At 46.2% G+C, this 24,670-nt stretch overlaps 1 protein-coding gene across 1 annotated transcript in view; it reads left to right on the top strand.

The window, feature by feature from the left end:
* The window catches only part of LOC138513701 (solute carrier family 23 member 1-like), a 520,832-nt gene that overhangs the window by 448,621 nt on the left and 47,541 nt on the right, over positions 1–24,670 (top strand). Inside the window, exon 10 of the mRNA XM_069628778.1 lies at positions 20,521–20,629. Within this exon, the coding sequence (XP_069484879.1) occupies positions 20,521–20,629 (109 nt within the window). The remainder of the gene's footprint in view (positions 1–20,520; positions 20,630–24,670) is intronic.

Here is a 24,670-nt window from a genome sequence, read left to right as displayed (position 1 = left end):
AAATCAAAATGGGGTTCGTCCGTGTGTGGCACTTCTCTGTCAACCGCGATTAAATTGTCGTCCGCGCCGGTGCCCGTAACTGTGTCCATGTCCGTATGTGGGTCCGGGGCTCTGGGTGAGGTCTTCTCGCAATGAGTGGTGGTGGAGTTGGATGGTGCAGAGGACCAACGCTCCTTTGGACTTTCTCTTCCGAGGGGTAGAGTTCAACCTCCAGATCTTTGGCATCACCCGTGGAGGTGTATGTCCCGGTGGTGGCATCCTTTGCTGGATTTCGGTGACCAGTGTGTGCAGGGTTGTTAGAATGTCCAACGGTCGGAGCCGTACTTGGATTTTTCTTTAGAGCTAGGCCTTCCTCCCAGATGTCGTACAGGAAGGCAATGGACATGATGGTCTTCCATCTCGACTTGCACCGCTGGTACAGGAAACCCTCTTTCTTGGTCTCCCCGGGAACCAAATGAAACAGTTCAGAAGCCCCTGACATGACAGAATGAAAGGATCCAACTTCGTCCGGTGGGGAGGCCCTGCGTGTGGCATTTCTCTGTCAGCCGTGATGAAATTGTCATCCTTGTCCCTAGATCCAGGTGTGAAAGGAGCCAGCGTAGGGGGCTGGGGGGTTCTGGGCTGACTCATCCTCTCTTACAAGCAGGGGACTCGGGTCCACCGCCCCCAGATCCTCCCCCTTTGATCTGTGTAGTGTAAGGAAGGCATGGTATCAAACAGTAAGACAGACACAAGTGATCGCAATTCAAGGGTGTTTATTGAACTTCAATTGGGTTTGAAAAACACCCATCTACACCTAAATCTAAAGATGGGAGCAAGCTACGACCATCAAATAATAATAACACAATCCTAATGGTGTCTTGTTAAAATAAAATGGCCTATACTAATAAACCTATTGCCAATCCTTACTTTTAAATACAAATAGTGTGGGAAACAATGTTATGCAAAAGAAAAGTGTTCAAGAAATGAAATGTCAGGATATTCAAGTCGTTGGCTTCCCTTCTCCACGTTTTCAACACGGGACAAGGCGGCATACTCAAGCTTAACACAGTCTCTGGCTTTTCTAGCACAAGGGTGCAGTTCAAAACTTTAACATCATGGCCCTTCTGTGCCAAAGTCTCTTTACCGTTCAAGGTCTCTTTTCCAGAGGGCCTAATGCAATAAGACAAACAACAAAGTTCCTTTCTCCTTAGGGTTTCACACATCTGTTCACCTCGGATTCCCCTCCGTCAGGCTCAGACCCATTTTCTTAAGGATTTGACACATATGACTTCTCGGGTGATTTTTCTCTTCACCCCGGATCTGACTCTGCCAGGCTCGGACCAACTTTACAAATGTTCTTTACTATATCAACATTGAAGACTTTCAATTGTGAGCAGGGTTTTGTTTGACCCATTGCAGGACCACTTCGATTCACAATTCTCTACTTTCACTTTTCAGCTGGATACCTCACAGAGACCTTCGATTGAGCACCCACATGGTGCCGGACCACTCTGTAAAAGGTATCGTATCTTCGTTTCAGAGTTAATCACTCATCAGCGGTTCAGCTTTACTTGCGTCCTTTATCACACGTATTTCAAACAATGTTCGTTGCAGCGCTCGCCATACAATGTTGCCGCTTGCAACCTTGGCTTCAACACAGACCGGTCTAGTATTGGTTTCCCCAACTCACTGGCTGTGTTGATTTCACTGACGCTGCTTTGTTCTTGGAGCCAAGAACAGTACCACAGCGGATAATTCTCCCCAGCTTGAGTCTTGGCGCGGAAGGGCCCTAGGCATCTCCGACTTACAATGCAGGATTCTTCTGCCTGTTTTCCTGGTCTTACGCTTTCCAATCTCGAGGGCTCATGAAAGCAACAGTGCCTTGTCGAAAAGGTCAAGGGAACTTTCCTCCTTGCAATCCCCTTCTCTTTTGCCGTCTTTCTCCTCTTGTTAAACTGCCATCTTGGAACTGCTGTTTCCTTGTGTGCTTTGCCTCCATCGGAGTGTGCTCTTGTGCTCCGCTTTTCATCCATGTGGGGAAGTTTAATGGAAGTCAGGTGTGTGTGTGATGGTCAGTAATTGCCTTACCATTGTATTGGGACACGTCACGTATGCGGCTCTGGTGTTAGTCCATTGTCTCTCATAGCAGGCTGTCCGTGAGAAAGTGTTTGTGTTGTAAAGGGGCACGGGGTTTTGGAGTTCCTAAATATCCTGGTAGGATGGGTTAAAGGTGTTACAAAGAAGGGGAAACCATGTCTCACTGTCCAGTCTCCCACTCACACTCCCCGAAGACCCCTCACCCACGTGATCCGCCCGCACTGGTCCACCCCCATGACTGGATCCAAAAGCGATTGCCGTGTCCTGGCCACCTGGATGACGGATCCCCGGGGACTAGTGGGTGAGACATCTTCTGGTTCCTCACAGTAGTAACCATCATGGAGATAATTCTCTCCCTCATCGCTACTTGAGTAGATCTGCTCTGGCCTATCTGGAGTAGCCCGCTGGTCCACGTACAAGGGAAGTTCCACTTTTCAGGAGGTTGCTGGGTCGGTGCAGCCGTCTGGTCTTTTCCTGACCCCTGCGCCTTTGTCGCTGCCTCTGCAGCCATATCTCGCCTTTGGGGCAAGGACACCCATGGAGTGGCACTCACTTCTTTTGTGGACCCACTCTCCTTCAGAGGTGCTGTAGTGGACGTTGTTGACTTCGTCAACAAAATGCTTGTGGCTGCTTTCGTCAATGGTGCCTTCGACTCAGTTAACTTGGCATGCTGCAAGGTCTTAGCCAGCTTCAACAAGTCTTTTCAGGACTTGTCCCTCGTTGGTTTATCCGCGGACACACAGAGTTTGGACGGGGTTCGCGACTTTCTCTTTGAAGATGTTCCTTTTGTTGGCAGGCTCACCGTGGAGGCTGACGGTGATGGTGATTGCCTTTTGTCCGATTCAGGACCTACATCAGCAGCATACACAGCAGAGCAAGCATCGAAGAGCTTGGCCTTCTCTTGGACCCCTGTGAGCTGGGCATCCTCAAAGGATCTCAACCTCTTCCCAGAGGGAGTTCGCTCCTCGGACCGGCCAGTCCTTGACCCTGCCCCGGGGCTAAGTCAGTGGCCTTGCTCGACTTGAGCCTGATGAGTCAGCTATTGCAGTGTTTTTTGGTTTTCTTCGAGAAACCACGGAACACCTCGCATGCCTCCTCATCGTGGTCCAGATGCAGGCAACCTAAGCATTTATGATGCCGATCTTCCATGAAGACGTTTCTTAATCCACACTTTGCGCAGTTTGAAAAGGCTTCGACTTTCCTTCCCTTCAGTCATGCTGAAAGGGGTGAAGAAGGCCCAAGGCTGGTCCGTCTCAAAACTTCAATGACTATCTGATGGTGGATGAAGATCTTCGCTGGTAGCAGATCCCCACTGCTGGTCTCTGTCCTTCGTCAAAGATGATCAAGCAAGCATCGATCCAAAAAGTTTAACTATTTTGGACAGAATTCGAAAAAACACAAAATTAGCATGGAGAGCAACTTGAGGTCTCCCAACACAGAAGTCTGCTGTAGAAATCTGAAGATGGCCACAAGGGGTGGAGTTTAGCGAGCTTGGATGGGGCCAATATGATCCAGAAGACAATGATTGGTTTAGAGGAGAAATGCCATTTTGAAGTGAAAGTGAAACTGTTTTTTCATCCTGGCTGGGAATATTCATGAGCATGTGAACCCATGCCTGACCCCTTGCTGGAGAATATTACATTTCTGAATAAGCGAGGTGGCGTTGGACAGGATTAACCAGTAGTCGATTCGAGAGTAACCGGTGTAGTCCCTCCACCCCCCATGTGTGAACCGTCAAGCATCCTTAAGCCTAAAGTCCTCCATCAAAGCACTTAGAGGAATATGTTTACGGGGCATACTACCTGGAGCTGCGCGTGAACTTTTTAAATCAAGCAACGGGTCTAGAACCACATTCAGACCCCCCCCAACCACTGTCAGAGCCCCCATATGGTGCATGCATTCCGCAAAGGTTGTGTGAAAAAGGATGGGGTATCCGCCATAGGTGCCTATATATTGAGTCTGAAAGGGTACGCGCTTGCTGACCAGTATTAAAACCCCTCTTTTCCCCTGATAAGGGAGCGATAAGCCGCACCAACCCAGCCACATCCCAATTGCGCTGATTCAGCTGTGTTGAGGTGTGTCTCATGGAGGAATATTATGTCCTCTTGGGCATCCCGCACAAAATCCAGCAATCGCCTCCTTTTAATGGGATGGCCTGGCCCCTGAATATTAAGTGTTATAAAGTGATTGTGGCCATTGTGACCTAGAGCAGGGGCCTGTTGCCGTATGCATTGGGGGACCCTGATACCTCCCCCATACCTCCGAAGCAGCCTGGGACCATATGTACTGTGAATCCCAACAAAGAACCCCCTGCCCCCAACAATACCAACAAGAAAACATTTGGATTGATAATCTGCATCACAATACAGAGCTTGAGTAGCCCATGCCTGGGGCCTAACAGGATAGGTCAACAGACCTTCTCCTGTCCCCACGCATCCCAGCTCCTCCAGTCTGGGGGTTGCTGGTAGTCAATCCAAAACAGTGCATCATCGCTTCACACTGGATGGAGCTCGGGGGCGGGGGGTTCCAGATGAGCCCAGGGTGGTGAGCAGTACGAAATGCGTCTTGCCTTTTACAATAGGATTCTGGCAGTAAACGGTGGATTTGTTGCACAGTTATCCCCACCCGCGCCACTCTGCCGTCCATATTTGGGAAGTCGGCAGTCACTATGTCGTGCTGTTTCAGGAAGCGCCAGACCTCCTCCGGGTCCTCAAAAGTATTCCACTGGCGATCTAGTTGGATACACCAGACTGCCGATAACTTCAAATAAAATCTGTAGGACGTGCCTGTTTATGCGTCAAATGGGGGTTGAATCCTTTCCTGTGACGGGAGACCTCTATGGCATAGTCATTGAACAGTCGGATATCTGAGCCACCCACCTGCACCGTCCCCACAACACGGAACGCCCTTAGGATTGCGAGCTTGTCCTGGAAGTTGAGGAGGTCATAGTTTTGATGCAGGGACGTTCGCCAGTGGCGTATCTGGGGCCCAGGGCCCTGTGCACCTTTTAAATGACATATTTCCTTGGGTTGTCCATATGGAGGTGATCCTGCAGAAAGCCATACATGTACGCCTCCAGATCACTGCCGCTGGTCTGCTCTGGAAGGCCCACCAGGCGGAGGTTGTTGCGCCGGGACCTATTTTCCTGATCTTCCATTTTAGCCCCCAGGCACTACACCTTCTTAATCAGCCCATCCAAATCCGTGGGCGCTGTATCGAGATTATCCTCCAATGTGCTGATGCGCTGCTCGTTAACAGTTGTGCGCTCCACCTGTGCACAACCTGGTATGCACCTCCTGCAGTTCCCACTTGATGTCTTGGACAGCGCTGTTGGTTTCCGGTGTCCACTGTCCCATTACTTTCATCTTGCCCAAAATGGCTTACAGTGGGGCCTGGATATCCATCCCGTCTTGCCTGCGGGACGATCGCCTCACTGGAGCACTGACGGAGGTTGCGCCCTCTGCGCTGTCCGATGTGGGATCAGTAGCAGTCTGTTGCATACCCCGATGGCTCTAATGGCCCATGAAGCCTGTTAACCTGTGCCTTCCCAGCAGCAGTGCTACGGGATGATGAGGAAGGGCCACTTGTGCTAGTAGCACTTAAAAGCCAGGCCTGGGGCCCCACTATGCGGGGACAGCTCTATTGTTGACCTACGTGGGAGGCAGCTCAGCCAGTGCATCGATGGCCCCACGTATGGGTTGCAGGCCGGAGTAGTCTTTGGCGACATAGAACATAGGGCAGAGCCTCTAGCACCTTTTATGCGCTATCCATCCCAGGCGAGGTGGCCCACCGAAGTCGCAAGGCCACAAGCTTTAAGCATTAGGTTACTGAGAGGGGCATTATCACAGTCTGCTCCATTGTGCTCATTCCTCACCATCTGCACTGGAGGAGGTGCCCTCCACAAATCACTTCTGCTTCCCCTGCAGGGCCCCAGATTATACAGAATGGCAGCTGGGCCAATAGTGAGGCACACAGCCTCCAGGTGCTATATACGCACCAATGGCGCATAGAGCCCTGCAGCGTATATCCTGCTGGATATGTGCCTTGTGCCTGACGTGAGGCTGCTCCCCCTCATGTGTGCAGGCCACGGCTTATCAGGGACCCGGAACCGCATTGGGCACCCACGGCTAGCATGCTGGGGCCATGATCAAAGCCCTGGATCAGGCCACAGCAGTGCAGTTCCACTGACTGCCAGCGGGGTCCACGCTGTGTGCTCCATGGCCTCAGGAACCAGCAAGCGACCTGTATCTCTGACCTTCATTCACCGGGGCCTCAATGACAGCATGCGATCTGCAGTTCCACCACCAGCTGGGGGGCCGAATCCCCTCACAGTGAATAGTATGGCCCTGCGGTGGAGCACAATGTAGGCCATTGTCCTCTGTCGCAGGCCCTGGGTGATCCCCGCCCAGGTGCGGTCTTGGGAGCGGCTGAGCGGCGGAGGGCAGTGCACTTCCCCTTCCCCACGCGGATCATCAGAAAATGCACATCTGCAGCGCTGGATGGCCCAGAGCCCCCCGCCACTACCTTATACTTTGGCTGTATTTCGGTTGTGGACAGGAAGGTGCACGGGTGCTATAGGCTGCTGGCACACACCATCAGGGATTTGTGGCTCCTAGAGCGTCTCGGAGCCCCAGGACGGTTGACGCCCGCACCGGTACATCAACTGCCAGTCTCTGTTGCATCCCGCCAGAATCCACCTCACATCGCAGGATAGAATGAGGCCCCTGAGCTCACCTTGGTCGGAGCCCTGTCAGCCTGCGGCCATCTTCTTCAGACTCTCGAGCGCCCCCCTGATCCCCTCGTCTCCGGTATTTTGATATTTGTAGAGACCTTGTACTTTTCCTATTTTTGTAAACCAATATGTGTATAGAATATGAAGTCGCCAATACTAACAGCAGTACTGCCATCCAGTTTCCCAACTGGTAAGCTATATGCTGCCAATCTGAGACAAGGGTCCACAAAACAGCTCATTGACCCTATTTCTGTAGTGCCTGCAGAACTGGTGTTGTAGTCTTTTTTTGTGGTGGCTGCCACTGATTGGAACAACATCTCCAGTATATAACCTTCTAGCACCCACTTTATAATCTCCAGCAGCTATTGTGACAGCTTTGCTCAATTTATTCTATCCTGATATACTCTTTAGATTCTGAAGTAGCACCAAGTAGCCACATTGATGAATGAGTGCTCAAACTTGCATAATTTGTATAAATATGTCCGCATTGATCCAACGTTCTGGTAGTGTCTGTTTAAGACTAAAGTAGCCTTGCTGAAAAGTGCCACTTCACTGTTGAAAAGTGGCAGTTCTGTCCCACAACTGGTGCAATATTCAGGCTCCACTGAATCCACTCAAACAATAGCATTGTCTAGTACCTTTTAGAGAGATTGAGTATCATTTTCTTGGGTACTCGACCCTGTGGTCCAGTGTCCCTTCTGAAATGTTTGTATGCATTAATTGAACTTCTAGATGGCAGCAGTACACCAGATGAATCCCAATTAGCTGGAAGTCCATCTGTGGCAGCCTGCCATTCTAGCTAGCTGGCAAAGGGGGCCTGAGGTGGCACGTGGCGAGCGGACTCTGGAACATCTCTGAGGTGGATGATTACAGATAGCCAATGAGTCTGCCTAGGGGATTGCTTGCTTATGCTTTGTCTAAGTAGAGATCAGGCGAGTAATCACAGATCTTTAAATAGTTCGCACAGGAAAAGGTACCAGTGGGCTAGAACTGGTGTGGTACAATTAAGATCTTGTATTACACCAGTGTGTTTGTCAAAATACTCTACCTCGAACCTCCCAATGTCCACACTGCAACTTGATGGACGAAGTTCTTGAATACCCAATCCATACCTGCATTGGAATAATTAGAGTTTGTAAGTGTCTTGTTATAGCTTTGATAATTAGTGATAAAGGGGATTTTCTATTGCTTTTATGTATATTTAGAATGTATAGGCTTGAACCAGAGTGTGGCAGACCTGGTAGACCAAGCAATGATATTGGGGAATAGAAGCATTGTAAAAGGATTTGGAAAATGTGCTTATTGTTCATAGCAGAGTTGTTTAGTGACCTTCTGATGATGGGACATGGAGCTAGGGGGGGCTCAAGCTCAAAGTGGGTCCAGGGTCTGGACGTCAGATGAGTCCATGGCGGGAAAAAGCTGCTGGATACAGCTGCTGGCAGCATTATGGGTGGCACACACCATACCTTCAGTGAGGCAGAGTGGCAATCTCAGCTCCCAAGTCTCCATGCTCAACGGCTTCAGCATGCATTGGACCCGGCACGAAGGGAGTGAGAACACAGAGCGGAATCTATGTGAGCTTCCATTGGAAGTGCTGCATCGTAGAGCGATTATAAGACATCTAAGTGGCAAGGGCAATGTAACATCAGGAGACTTCTGACATGGGCTCATTATTTTATACATTCCCAACGTGACCGATTGGAAGTGAGGGGCTGGATAGTTGGGGCAGATGCATTGTTTGTGGTATCCCTGGCTAATGCACCCAAAACGCACCCAGCCCCTCTCCTGACAAAGGGTCAGATGGAGTTACCCAATGTTGAGCCTCAAAAGATATATGTGAATTGTTGCCCTTCAAGGACAGCTATCTTTGAGGATCTGTGTGAAATGACCGAATGTTTTATATCCCCCTCATATTAGCCTTGCTAATGGTTCTTCACGTTTGTGGGGCTCTTCTATTCTCTGCAGTGCATAGTAAATTGTGTTCCAACGGGCCAAGTTAAGGAGAATTTATTGAAAAAGCACATTCAAATTTCTAGTAATGTTTCTTCATGCACTGTATTTTTTTCAATAGAAATCCCATCGAGCCAACAAGTTAATTTCTCTTAGATTGAATTGATGATGTATATTACTCGGGCTGGGAGAATTATAAAGATTTTTCTTGGCCTGGTATTGTCCCATTAGAAGGGTAAATGCCCCCCCCCCCCCAAGAAGTGCTGGCATTGTGATACAGCAATATGCATGCATAGTACAGAAAGTGTGTACCTTACTCCTGGGAGAATCTGCAAGTTTATCAGTAGTACGTGTTATCTTTTCTGGCACACAAAATTAAGCTGCACGCGAAATGTCTCCCAAGTAAGAACATCTTGAAGCCCAATAAAGCTATTCATGTTGACAAATTGCTCTTCTTATCTAACCTTGCTCTCTCATTCACGTTCATTTGCAAGAAATATGCATACATCAATTATAGCGTTTTCACTGTTCCATTAAATGTATCCCATCTCTGCTGAGTTTTTCCCCTCTTCCAATCTGTGTGTATTAAAACTGCAAAGGCAGGCAAAAGGGTGATCAAACTGCATGCCCCATCAATACTTGACTGTGGTTTTCAGAATATGAACAAAGGACACTACCCTCTTCACAAATATAACCTAATATACATACAAAACTTTACATACTCAAATGCTTTTGATTGTAAAAATGCTGTACATATTTGTTGGCTTTATCCTTGTTTTCTTGTCCATTAATGCAAACCTATCAGTTACTGTACACAGATGTTCTACCTGTTTGGTACTATGCTTATAATGCTTGCCCACCATGCAAGCCCTTTCTGTCCCTCCCCAGATCCCACAGAGGACATTCCATCTGAGTATGAGAGACTTGGCAAATGGAGGAGCACAACCTACTACTGCTTATCCCTAATGGGGAAGGAAAAGGAAAATCCCATGATCATAACATGCGCAGTGCACAATAGAGGACATGTATGATCTATAATTGTAAAGTGACAAAAGTAAATGCACAGTAAGGAAACACGCAAATGAGGCATTAAATGTGAATAACGTAAAGTTGTTAAATGACTAGAAGGTAAATGGATTCATGAACTGTAATAAACCTGCCCCCATATTCACATCACAATCTGCTTGAACCTCACAGTACGTCCCGTTTTCTCTGTCTATGCTTAGTCATTAACATGTGGTCTGATTCAAGGCAACACCATGATTTGGATCCATTACAAAAATAAGCATTCTCATCCAACCCACTGAGAATTTTCTGCATTTTTAATATTCTGCAAGACATGCATTATTAAAGTACAGTATGTAAATTTTAGACAAAACTGTTGGCCAAAATATTGAACAAGGCTGTTGACAATGTGCAAAAGGTCTGGGAGTCCCACTACCGAGAACAAACACAGCCAAATAACCTGGTCTCTGGGTAGGTTTCCACTCGGGAGGGTCTACTACCACATTTTAGCTCACTGTACCTTTCAGAGAAGAAATCCACATTTTCATATCAGTCTGGTCCCACCCACTTGGGCATTCACTTGTCTGGGGTTGCTGATGGTACTCGTGTTCAGAGGAGAATTGCCTAGCATTTCGATTCTGAACTGCCCTTGTGGGTGGGACAAATACTGATATGCAAATGAATGTTTCTCCTCTCCGTGAAGGGTGCAATGAGCTCAAACGTGGTTGTAGACCCTCCTGAGTGGAAGAAATTCCACAGAACAGGATATCTGGCCCATGTCTGTTCTCAGTAGAGAGCATCCCACACTCCTTTTCATTGTTGACAAAGTGGTCTTCCCGGGGAATTCTGGGTTTTATGGGGAAGGATACTGGAGCATACCAACACATTGTACAGCATTTTAGAAGTTCCTGAAATAGACAAACCTACCTCACGCGTAATACTTTAAGATGCTGGGAATCCCTTAATAAAGTCTTGTGGAGTTTTTTCTGAGCCATGCTGGTGACGATATGCAGGAGATGTTAATCTCTTGGATTCTGTTCATGTCCCACAATTTGGAGGAAGACTTATCTAATTGGGGAAAGTAACAACTACAGTTAAAAGCAGGAGGCATGGGTGTGCACTCTGTCCTTTGCTCTTCGCTTTTTTTTATGGAACAGTTAATTTATGAGGTATTGATGCACTAAGCCATTGTGGCCGTTTTGATTTCAACCGGTGAAATTAAAAAAAATATGTGTATGCAGATAATGTAGTAACCTGAGAGACCGTTTTAATGCTGCCAGCAACATGGAAGTACTTGCATACTTGCCAGGCAATGCAGTGCCCTTTCATGATACAAACTCCATCTCTTTAATATAACCAACTCTCACTCCACTACAACTGGTGTTTTCCTCACAAAAGATTGAGCCACCATGTTTCAAGTAAATTACAAAAACCTGTGAGCGCTATTATCCAGTACAACTAATCTGTTTAATAAATGGCACAGCCTCTCCCTTTTTTATGGTAGGCTGTATCGCTGTCAAAATGAATATTTCCTCCTAGCTTTCTGTATTGTTTTAGGGCATTGCTCATCTATGTCCCTAAAATCCTCTTCAACTAAATACAGTCAGCTGTATCCTGATTTATCTGGGCCTACAGACCACCAGTAATGATGACCGAATATCTACAGTTTGAACAGGCATCAGGGAGCAACTGTTTGCCAGGCTTATACTCCCATTGTTTGCTATGAACAGAAACATTGCTACTGCAATTAAAATCTGAAAAGGTCACATTTACACTCATGATGCATATCCTTATTGATCCTCGGATGTCCTTCAACACTGGAAATCTCAATTATACAGAAAATATGTATGTAAGAAATAAACTACTCTTATTCATGTATTGCAGGAAGCACATTCTGTGCCAAGCACCCCTCAACTATCTCGGTTTAGACCGATCTGGGTTGGTCAAGCCCATCTTGGCTGGATATTGACCAAGATCAAAACAGACAGGCATGGGGAAAAAAGGGTATTTGTGACATTGGCAAATTAATAGACGGATAAACCATGAAGTAATTCACTCAAATACAGACTCATTACCAGCTGTGTGTGCAAAACTTAAGTGTGCTTTTGGGACTGCAACCTGCCTGTTTCTGGGGACTGGCAAGGTGGGGATACCCCAGACTAGTGCACGGTGATCCCAGATGATCTGAGGTGGGATTCCCCCACCACCCTGGCCCCTGTCATGTGGCTTGGGGACAATCAAAGGGCTGCACCTTAGGCAAACTCTGAAAAGCTAGACCTTCCCCTAAACCCTGATTTAGTAGGGCACCATAGTCTTGATAATCCTAACCCTAGCCAAAGCCTGTGGACACCCTACAAAATAATCTTGGTCCTGCATTCCCCATTTGATGGAACCGGAAGCTCTCCATGAGTAAACCCAAATGATTAATAACGTTGATAGACAGAGCATTCCCTTTGAGAGCGGAGGTTTCCTCATAAGCATTTATAAGAGCAGTGTTCAGATACTGTTTCCACTTTCCATGGAACATTAAAGAAAACTCCCTTGACCGTTTGCGGGACCTACTGTAAATGCTTCGGAAATTACTGATGCATTGCATTATTCTCCAGCGAGAAATCCGTCCGCTGGGGAAGCACTATTACCAGAAACATGAAACTGGTGGTGACACAGAGGAGGCAACCTAATTAAGAGAGAGAGAATGAAAAGGAGAGTGAGCAATAGAGAACCACGAGGAGCAGGTACCAGGCCTATTCAAGGAGGTTCAGAGGAGACTAGGGTAATAACATCAGGAGGGGAGAGGTTAGCCAAGGCAGGAACATCAAATGGCCTGCAAAGAAATCTAAAGGAGAGCATGACTCAAACCATAGCTGTTAAAAACTGGCTGGTTCCGGTGTGCACAGTTGGCTTTAGGCAGGACCAAACTGTGGAAGGGGGTACAAGCTGAGGTCTGGGGGTTTTCTGTGCATTTAGAGAGGTGGGGAAACAGAGACCAGGATCACCCCCACTCAGAGCCCAGAGATCCTGCTCTTTTTTTGGTGCCATCTACACCCACTAATCCATCCACTGACAAGAACCTACGATAGTGAGCCATGGTGGACTGGTCCCTGGACAACCAGCATCTAGACTAGATCAAGAAGAGTTTGGGCCCCCTTAAGCCCACAAAGTTGGGTAGGGTTGAGGCACCCCCTTGTAAACTGTTTGAACTGAGACTTTGTTTCCCCCACTAAGGCCAAGAGGAGCTAGTTATCAGCATCCTGTGGAACAGACTTTGGACAAGGGATGTTGGGGAAGAGGAAGGAACTGTGGTGGGTCAGAAGAAGGAATCTGACTCTTAACTGACATTTCCAAAGTACTTTTATTTTGATAAGAGAACGGCCTAGCTTTCCCTATTCTAAAGGGTTTCCCTACCTATCTAAAGGAACTAAAGGTGCTCATCTGTATTCATGAAGTCCCAAAGAAAGAAAAGTTATCCGTCTGAATCTCGTTATACCCTGACCCTACCACTAAGAAACTAAACCTCAACAATCCCAGGAGATTGGCTCGACACTCCCGATATACCAGTCTTTTCCAACTGCCTCTTTGTATCATGGACCTCAATGGACCTCACTGGGTCACCGGGGCCCTGGTGATTCCGGCAATCACGGAGACGGAATGGTATTACAGGTGCGGCGGCAGCCTGCCGGTTTTTCCAGCACGGCTACCGCTGGAATCGTAATGAGGCCCACTGTCTTTAATCTTGTTGCTATTTATCTAGCAGATCTTCACTAATAGTCTCTTCTTTTCTCTTACATTAGTTCTTGTAATTCCTCTACAATATTCTTGGGTTTTATATTCTCTTTAGAGAAGTATTTATCCACATGGTACTTCCTCACTTGTTGGTTGGAGGTGTTAGACCTCTGATAAATCGAGGGATTTCGTCCCTTCTCCACAAGACCCCCCCGTGAGGCTAGAGAGGTGAGCCCACTCTGCAACACCCTTCCTAGGGGTTGAGGCAAGTGGGACCTGTGATGACTCCTGTCATCACTGATCCCCAGTCAAGGATCTCCTTCTATGTGGCCAGGGGAAGGCAGCCACTCCCTGATCCTGATGCTGTGGGTGGTATTATGAGGGATCAAATGGGAGAAGATGGCTGTCTTGGGGGGTTGGGGCTTGTGGTGGTTCCATCAGGGAAGATGCGGTATCCTTCCCTTATAAATGCAATACCACCACATAATTCCTGAATCCTTACTGGATGATTGTCATTTTATAAAGCCCTCCCACTATAGGACCCAAAAAAACCTTCATGCAAAACTTTGAGCAGAATAACATTCACACCTCAAATACACATAATTCACATTTAACATCTTGTTACTCTGTTTTTGTTCTTGACAACAATCCTATGGACTACAACTCCCACAATGTCTCAAGTTGCTCAAGTACTAAGATGAGGAAGGAGGAGTTAGTAGGGATTTAAAGAAACCTCAAGTCTAACACACAGGCTAGTTGTAATGGTAAAGATAAGATATGCAGGACCTTTTAAAAATGACTTGCCGATTCAAGTCGATGAGCAGAGCAGCAGAGCGAGCAAAGGGAAAATCAGAACCACGAGTGATGGTAGACGCAAAGGAACGATCCATGCAGCAGAAAGCAGAGGCTTTCAAGCTTCCGCTTGTCAGCCTTCCTTACTGGAGTGGCGAGAGACCCAGGGAAGCGTGGCAGGCACCAGGGAAGAACCACTCCAGAACCAGCAGCAGCAACTTTGTCCAAATAGCAGTCGTGCCAGAAAACAACAGTTTCACCAGCGAGTTAATGTGGAGCAGGCGGGGAAGCTAACGGAGGGTCTGCAGGACCTTGCTGCAGCATCGTGCCACGGGTCAGAAAACACCAGTGAGTTTGCCCAGTGATAGTGGGAACCCCCATGGTGTACCGACAGGCACCGAAACAATTGAAAGTTAATTTTGAATACTGACCAAGTAAAGCAGGAAGACAGAATCTGCACAAATCCTCATGCTTGAAACGTCAAGATGGGGGAAGTTGGGGCAGATGAATGTTAATGAAGAAGTTGAAAGCAGTATTTTGTACAAGTCTCCATATCTGAGATGCTAATAGGGGGAAAGTTGGAACAAGTATTTCCATAAGCAAAGGAACATTGGTGAAGAATTTAGAAGACATAACTTGAACAAGTCTCCATATATGAAATATCTATATGGGGAAAATTGAAACAAGCAGTATCTAAAGCCAATAGACTACAGACGGTGCAAGAGTAAAACCGTGCTATATTGAAATATTGAAAGAACAACAAAAGAAGTCCTCGTAAACAAGTTAATCCGGCAGATAGCCTTTGGGGAAGAGGCACCTGGCAGGAGAATATACAAGGGGATCTGCAAGACCCAGAGGGGGATTCCTGACAGGGGAGTATACCAGTTAATCCCTGTAAAGTATATCAAAGGAAAATACATTGTGAATAGATACCTGGCAGGAGAGTACACCAACGGAGCTAACAAATCTACTGAAGGATTTCTGGCAGGAGAGTATAACAGGAAGTGATCATTAACGTGTTTATGGAATAAAAGAGACAATTTTGCCAACCCTGAGAAGTTATATAAAAGACACAATTTTGGCATCATTAAAAGATATTGTGTGGAAGAGACACTTTTTGCCATCGTTGAAGTGTTTGTTGTATAAAAGAGACACTTTTACCAGCCTTGAGAAGTTGTTATATGGAAAAGACATTCCTGCTATCTTTAAGAGAACACTGTTTGGAAAAGACACTCTCACCATCCTTCCTGAAAGAATCCAGGGGAAGGGAACCATCCTCTGTATCCAAGGAAGCCTTCTTGGAAGAAACCATCTTTATTAGATGGCTCTATTTGCTTTACATTTGAACACTTTTTGGCTAAATCTAGATCAGAGACAGTTTTCCGTACACTCTTTAATTGTTTAACTTCTAGTGCGAGGGTCAGATATGCTTTGGACACAAGGACAGTTCACTTAATTTTGATGACGAGACGCTGACTGATCTTTAGTCCTAGTTTCCTAGGTAGGAAAACTTTAGGATAGGGGGGACAGAGAGGCCTTTATACAACCCTTTTCTTTTAATAAAGATGTCTGATGCTGAGAACACTGCCGCTTTGTGTCTGCCTCTAATTTCTGACCCCTCACACACCTCACTGGGAGAGACTCCTCCTTTGGGGACAAGGACTCCTATTCCTGTGAGGAATTTCCCACAGATGTGCATACCATGGCCTACGTGGGATGCCCCACAATACTGTGCATCCTCCATTTTGTGCTGCTTTTTGGGAAATTTGAATATAGTTGTGCTGTAAAATTTGACATCCTCCATTTTGTGCTGCTTTTTAGTGCTCTTTGGAAACTTCGAATTTAGGTGTGCTTTTTATAATCTGTGTACTGATTGTCTTCCATAGCACACCTCCTTCTCTGCCCACCTTGCTGCTAGGCTACTTGGAGATTTTTTTGTGCACTGTGCATCCCCCTGGTTTATCTCTTTCTCTTTCTCTTTCTCTCTCTCTCTCTCTCTCTCTCTCTCTCTCTCTCTCTCTCTCTCTCTCTCTCTCTCTCTCTCTCTCTCTCTCTCTCTCTCTCTCTCTCTCTCTCTCTCTCTCTCCCCCACTACCCTCGTGGCACACTCTATCTCTACTATCTATTCTAACTGCTATTCTATCACCTATCCTATCATTCTCACAAAGTCTGGAAAAAAAAAGCTGAAAAAAGCTCTCATGAACTCTAATCCAGGACTAGCTATTGCTGACACCTATGTCAATGCCACTTCCAGGCATACTATTATGGACATACTCTTCTCTGTCGCCTCTCCTGACCTATGGACCCCCCATTTCATCTCTACTCTTTCCCCTTTCTCCTCCTCACCCTTTAATGGTGGTACTAGGTGGAAGTACTCCTGGCATACTTCTCATCCTCTAAGTGCATCATTTATGTCTAACACAATGGCACTATCATGGCCCAAGGTTCTCAACTACTCTTTTCCATCTCAGCCAGCACCTGCCCTCTCTCATAAACATCCTCCCTTCTCCTGCCACTCCTTAATCCTCCCTCTCTCCTCTCCACCACCAGTGAGGTGAGTACCACGCCTTTCTACCCCCCACCTCGGAAAACCTTCAAAGGTGGTAACCCTACTCCGAATGCTCGTTCTGCTGTCAAACACTCCTCTGATATCGGTCTCCTTCTCAAAGACTTTGACCTAGATGTCCTTGCTCTTACTGAGACGTGGTTCAATGCCAGCTCTGTCACCGCTCTTGATACACTCCTTCCTGAGGGCTACAAAATGATTTCCAAACCCAGACCCAATAGGCCTGGAGGTGGAGTAGCCCTGATCTTCCCTAAGTGGGTTCCTGCCTCCATCATACCTACTCAATCCTACTCCTCTTTTGAATGCATTGTATGCAAGCTTGGGATATCACCTACTCTCTCTCTTACCCTTGCAACTATGGCCCCTGGCCCAAATCTCTCTTCCTCTCTGAATGGGCCGACCTCACCTACTGCCTCTCAACCTCTTCTTCCAAACTCCAACTCCTTGGTGACTTCAACATTCACCTTTATTCCCTTGAGTCATCCACCTCCCAGTTCCGTATACTCTGTGAATCCCTCTCTCTCTATTCTCCCCTCTGGTCCGACCCACTCTGCCGGTCACACCATGGATGCCCTAATTTCTGGCAACATCCCCATCTCTAATCCGGTCACCACCCTCCTCTTTTGGTCTGACCACTCTCTCCTCTCCTCCCACCTGGGTCCCTTGGCCCTCCACCGTACCTGCTTCTTCTTTAGTGGCGAGGGACCGTTACTCCACAGGTGCCGACCTTTGGGTATGCCAGGAGCGTCTTCCTTGCTGCACACCAGACCAGCTTGACAGGGACCTTCTTTCTCGGCTCCCTGGTCGGTCTGAACATACTTCATCTCACAGTTCCTCAAGGTTGTACTTGACCCTTTGTCAAGTCCTTCTTTGCTTTTCCTTAGTGCCTCCAATCGGCTGTCGAGAACCACTAGAATGGGCAAAGTGGTTCTGGGAGGTACTCTGTACTGCTCCATGCATCCTCTTATCACAGTATTGATCGGTTTATGATGTTGTGACTCTAGAGATCTTCCTTGTCTCAGTACTTGCTATTTCCTGCCTACTACAGAAGTACATGGGATAGTGGGATAGGAGGGAAGAGGTGTAGAACGAGGGTTTGAAGGAGAGGTGGAGTCAATAGCTGGAGGTTAATCCGGCACCCACTGGCAAAATACGCCCGGTATTACTGGTTAAGCCCACATGGAGTTCTATGGACTCCATGGAATGTGGATTTACCTGCCTTTACTGGCACCCGTAATTCCTGGAAATTCTGGGATACCTGGTGCTGGAAACTGTAGATCTGTTTGATGGTATCCCGCCGGAATTACTGGCGGGATACTGGCAAACTTCTAATGAGCCTCAATGTTGGGGTGTGTGAAAAACCAGAGGATGCTTCACTGCCTAAACCCCAGGGATCGATTACACCGGTGGCCAGGGCACAGCCATCGCCTTTGAATCCTGACCCTCAGGTTGGACAAGTGCGGGAGGATCACCTGGATGAGGTGTCCTCGTGGAGTGATGCCTGAGGAGGTCTGAGGCTGAAAGGAGTACCACCCATGCAATACATTGGACATGTCCCACTAATAAGATCAGGCAGTGTCAGGAACTTGATCTTAATTACAAACCCCTGGTACCTATTAGCTCTCCCCACAAGGTTAATGGTGGAACACTGACACGCTCTGAGCAAGGCAATGCACGAGAAGGAGCAGTTCTTCCAGAGCAATGGCGAACCAGGCGTAGCAGAGCAACGGGTCGAGGGACAGAACCGAGATACGGAGAAACCTTGGACACCCCAGCGAGAGATCATTTCCTCCAAAGGGCCCTGAAGGTTGCACAAGAAAACCCAGCTGGAGATAAGAGACAAACCTCTTTTTTGTTTAAAGGATACCAGCCACCCTCACAAGTGAACAGCAGAGTTGGAGAGGTGCAGCTGCAGTTTTGGTATCAGCCTTGACTTTATGATCAAAGGAACGAAAAAAATGAATTAACACAGCTGCTGGGTTGATGAAAGCAATGAAAGTCTGGTCTGTGTTAAATGAAACTTGACGACCACGGTATCCGACAAATGAAGGTTGCGCGTGTGCCGATAAGACGCAAGAGAAAGCAAAGCATTGTAAAGAACTGGAAATTAAAGATACAGAGTAACAGAGTGGTCGGGGCGAAAAGATTGCCTGATCAAACGTCTGTGAAACGTCTGATGCCCTAGAAGCAGCGGGACGAGAAAGAAACTGGGATGTAAGATTTGAACTGTTAGGTTTGATCCCGGCTGAGGGAAACCTGGATTTGAGAGATATCTTTGAACTAAGTACTGAGCTCGAAACTATATTTATCAAGAGGCCTTGGTGTAGGAGAGAAAAAGTGACGTTTGAGGAAAGGGTCGAAGTCGTCATGCCGAGGTAACAGCAAAAGCCTTGCAGTTTCAAAAGTCTTCGACAGCGAAAGGAAAGTGAAAGGAGGCTTGAGCTGGGCAGAGGGAAACCTGTACTGAATTGTAACCAGAAGGAAACAAACTTTTGTTGAACTGTATTACAATGTGAAAGGGCAAATGGGCCCTGGTCCACAAAATGAACTGCATCCTTGTGTCTGAAGCTAGTGTGTGTGCAAGGTCCAAGCGTGCCACCTTTACCCCGTGCTACAAAGCATGGAGAAGGGAGTTTTACTCAGCCATACTGACATTACTTTTGAACACTGATTTTTCCTTTTTGCATTACACGTTCCCTTTACACATTTATTATATTAGAAAGAGGGCAGGCACTAGGTTCATTATTTTGACTAAGGACTGCCTAGGACTGTATTTTCTTTTTTTCTTTTGTTGGTCAAGAATACTCCCATCTTAGTTATAGGGCAAGATAGGAGTTCTCCAACCCCCTTTAAACCATCAATAAAGGTTTTTGAAACTTGCAGCTCTTGTCAGTCTACTTGTGATACCATGCCTCCCTCACAGGTGTCACACTGTGTCTTGTTATGCTATGCCAGGGTGCACATTCAAGCCCCAGAAGTAGTCAATCGGCTTGGGCCTCCATACTATATGATGCCCCCCTACAGATATTCCTATCACAGCACCACTCAGCCTTAACATGGGGCTAATGATACCATGTGACCGAAAATACCCCTTGCATTAACAACTGACATAGCGAACCACAACCCCAGCATTACCATGCTGCCATGTAACGTTAAAGGAGATTGCACTATATTCTGCCGGTTTCTTATTATATTCTGCATGAAATGCAATGTTAATGTCCATCTGCAGATACTGTATATGTGTTAGATGGCAACCAATTTGCAATGTCTCACCAAATGCTACTTACTATGCAACGAGTTGGCACCAAAGGATGTCTGAACAGCCCACTTGAACAAGAAATCACTCTGCGCCCAGAGACACACAGCACTATCTTTGAGGAGCTCAGGGCCTCTCAAGGCAGCCTTGCCTCACATCCGACACAACTAGACAGGACAATCCCAAAGATGCTCACACATCAAACTTGTACTGGAAGGTGATGGAGTACAGCTAGGTTTCTGCGGCCTGCTGGGACCATCCCGTCACCTGCCCTTGGAGATGCACCATGACTGGGGGGGTGTAGGTGTGTGTGTTTGTAGGAGCTGTTTAAAGGATGTTTGTTTATGAGGGATTGACAGGATCTGTTAATGGTAAGTAGTGGTTTGTTTTCTTAATGCTCTTCTTTTCTACTTACAGTTTGTAGATATGAATTCATCAAGAAACATATTCATTTTTGGATTTTCCATTTTTTCTGGTCTTACTATTCCAAACTGGGCCAACAAGAACACAGAGCTCGTACAGACTGGTGAGTATAAAGACGAAAACTGAATATTATTTCTAGCTGCAGGACAGTAGAAACTAATAGTAACATAACCTCACATAACATGGTGAACCAAATGAGAGAAGTGCTGAAGGATATCTTCCATAGGATCTGGTTCACAAAAGGATTTTATTATCTAATTGTATGTGCCCAGCGTGCATTTAAGTGGGGAAAATGCATGCATTTTCTGCATAGGCAGTCACATATGTGAAACTGCAAGTATTAATTGGAGAGTCTCGGTCTATATACTGGGGAACTCTGGGGGACCAAATCAATTTAATAAAAAAACACAATATTCTTCTTCAGTCTCTCAGTTGTTTGTAAATTAACATTCATACAATGCTTCATATGAATCAAATATGTCTTTCTGTGCTATACAGTCTTTCTGTGCTATACAAACATTCACTGGCATTTTAGTGCTATACAAACAATTCTGTCATTTCCACAATCCATTCTTTGTGTTACGTCTATTGCCTGCAAACATGACTGACCCCAACATGTTTTAGTGCTAGCCCAGTAGCGGCCCTTCATCATGGGTATATATTTTTTCACTGGCATGACACGTGAGAAACCTAAAAATAGATGGATATGAGGGCCAATACATATACAGATATTGGGAAAATGTGATAAAATCAAACACAACACAAGGTGAGCGGGGTGGGAAGGCATATATGTCAAACATCAGGATGCATTGCCTTGTATACAGTTGAGCAGAATTACTAAATTTAAGGAAACTCAGCTTTTCCTTTGGTAGTGAGTTTAGAGTTTCTGTGCTTGACGATTAAGGAGCATCTTTGCTGTGTCTAAATTAACTTCTTGTAGTTCAGCGATAGCATTGTAGGCAGTCCCTAGTACACCACATATGGTATTGTACTAATACCAATGTGGCAGTTTGTATTGCAGATGTTTTAACAGGCGCGTAGTGTTCTCATGCGGAACCAGCAGATCTGAACCAGTTTTCTCTGAAGCTCAAAGGAGAGTTTTCTGTCTAGTACAACATCCTGGTTTTTGACTTCCTTGCTTGTTTGGAGATAATCCCTACATGTGCTGGCTGGCCATAAATCTGATGTCAATTCCCGAAGAGGTGTTGCATACATAATAATCTGTTTTTTATGGTTACGCGTTGGATGTCATACAATGATCATTGTGGTGCATACCATTTATTAGTGCATCTGATATTCTTCCCTTTCTCTATTCGTATTAGATGTTGCGTGCCATCCACTGAACTATAAAAGCCTAGACCATAGAAGTTGATTATCTGGACTAAAGGCAAAACATAAAGGTTTAGAAGAGGAGGCTGCACAAACCCCTGTGGGGCATCGCCTGCGGTGGGGATGAACAGAGAGGGATAGCAACAGATTGAGAATAGTGGGATAAGAAAGAACGGCCCTGCATAAAATTGTACCCACTACTCTACTTGCGTCTCCCTGGACAGAAGCATGATATGGCTTTGCTGGATGCCACAGATGGACCCAGTAGCGCTAGAGCAGTCATCCCTCTGTCTAGTTGTAGTAAAACGTTGTCTGAGTGCTAGAACTGCCCTTTCTGTTTCTCTTCTTGGGTAGAACGATGTGGTCCAGTATATGGGGGGGGGGGTTTATCAACTGGATTGAATAGCCTTCTCAATATTTTGGATTGGGAATGGTATATTGCAATATTTGAAAAGGGGTGTAACTTGGAACTATCAACTAGATCGTCATTTGGCATTTTTGGTTTTCAGTAACTACTGAATGCATGAACATAATGTGAAATGTGCCCTCTTGAACAGACTTATATTTTTTTGTCTGTCAGGGTTCCTTGTCAGCTTGAGTTTCCTTGTAGCTATATGTTCTTTGAAAGGCTTTTACTGACAATGGTATGAAGGTGTTTAAAGTTTGACTTGGACCTTTACTAATTCTAGTAGTGGCTGCTTGGGCACTGTGACGAATCGAGGGATTCAGTAACTTCTCCCTAAGGCAGAGCCTTTCCTTGTTAGGCTAGGGAGGTGAGTTTTATGTGATACCCTGTCTAGGGGTAGAGGCAAGCAGAACAACCCATCAATGCCAAGCTTTTACATCTGCTACCGTGATGTTATATCTAAAGACAAGTACCTGCCTGGTACTAAAATGAAGAAACCCAAGTTAGCCATAATGACTATGACTGAGAGAGAGAAGAATGGATTCCACAAGACACTGGGGAAACACCAGAACAGTGTCATAAGAGTGGTAGGAGAGAGAGCCAAAGAGAAAGAGAGACCTTGGAGTTTCAAACCAGCTGGGAGAGATACATTGGAGAACACGGGGAGATGCTGCTTCCTGAGCTGGGAAGGCGCTACAGAGAACAGGTTTCAAAGTTCTCTGATTTGGTGGACAGGCTAGCGAGAGACTGCGAAGTAGAAGTTGGTGCCAGGAGGGACACACAAGAAGGAAGCATTGGTTCAGACAAGGAGAGAGGAAAACCCAAGCCGATACCACATACCGAGAAGCATAGCGAATGTGAGGAAGGAAAAAGAGTCAAGAACAGGGACGTCATTTCACCAAAATGCCAGGGGTAGCGGAAGTGACATCACACGACCCTTGACCCCGTGGTGACATCACAGAAAGTGATGTCATTGGACCCCACCCCGAAGTGATATCGCGGGATGCGATGGAACGCGACCTTTCAGCCGTTGACAAAACAGGAAGTGCTATCACATAGCATTGTACACTACAAAAAATATGGTTATGGTATCACTATAATGTGATGTACATTTCATACATGAATGGGTCGCCATATGTATCGTTAAGATCAGTGTGTATAGGCCCATATTACCAAATTACTGTGAATGCAAGCAGACGTCCATGACCAAATGATAATGATGTGTTATTATATAGCACTTGCACTTCACCGCTTTATATAGAAAAAATATGCACCCAAAATCACCCAACCTGTATTGGTACTCATTTATCGACCTCAGAAGGATGAAAGGCTGAGTTGAGGCGTTTAAGAACAGACTAAATCAGTAACTATCCCCCTGAAGCGTGCCTGAAATAAACCTTTAATGAGTCTAGCATTTATTGTATAGAATTCCAGAAAGACACATTATTTGGTATTCCTAATCTTTCTTATTTAGGGTCAGTGCTGAAAGTGTTAGACTTGTGTCACTCCTTTTCTTCTTTTTCTTCTTTTTTTAAGGGGCTTTAACAAGAAAACCAGCCACTCCACAAGTAAAGAGCCACATGGTGCTGGCCACAGCCCATGAGCTTGCATTACAAAAAAGCTCACAAGGGTGACCACAGAGGTCGCAAGGGAGACCTCGGGGGTCGCAGTTGCGACCTCTGGCGACCCCTAAATGACATCCCTGGTCAAGAGCCAGCACCATCCTGACAATCGCGGCCTAGAAGAAGGAGGACACCAACCCCACGGCACTGCCCCCTTCCAAGTAAGGTAATGGGAAGAGCTAGAGGACACTGGGAGAAAGGCAGTGATGATTATTGGAATAGCCATCTACATTGCAGTCTGAAAAACTATTATGATGATTGGGGCAATCATACTTGTCCCAGTGGGAAATGTGAGGAAGGCATGGTATCAACAGTAAGACAGATGCACATGACCACAGTTCAAGGGTGTTTTATTGAACTTTCACAAGGGTGAGATAAACGCCTATCTAAACCTAAATCTAAACATGGGAGCAAGCTACGACCATCAAATAATAAATAATGCAGTCTTAGTAGTGTCTTGTCAACATAAAAGGGCCTATACTAAAAAACGTATTGCCAATCCTTACTACTAATTTACAAATAATGTGGGGTGAGGGTCATGAAAAAGAAAGAAGTGTTCATAAAATGATAAGTCAGGGTGATTGTCAGGATGATTGGGGTGTTGGCCTCCCTTCCCCACGTTTTCAGCACATTTTCAGTACGAGCAAGGCGGTTCACTCAAGCCAAGCACACACACTGGCTTCTACAGTACAGGAATACAGTTCTATTTTCACAGTTCAGGAACTCCTGTGCCCAAGTCTCTTTGCTTCTTGCAAGTCTCTTGACTCAGAGGGCCTGTGGTATACAC

Source organism: Ambystoma mexicanum, chromosome 12 (genome assembly GCF_040938575.1).
Source record: "Ambystoma mexicanum isolate Mex_15411 chromosome 12, UKY_AmexF1_1, whole genome shotgun sequence".
In the NCBI taxonomy this organism is placed as follows: Eukaryota; Metazoa; Chordata; class Amphibia; order Caudata; family Ambystomatidae; genus Ambystoma; species Ambystoma mexicanum.
The sequence above is the reverse complement of the archived record's forward strand: the minus strand, read 5'-3'. Positions and strand labels throughout refer to the sequence as shown.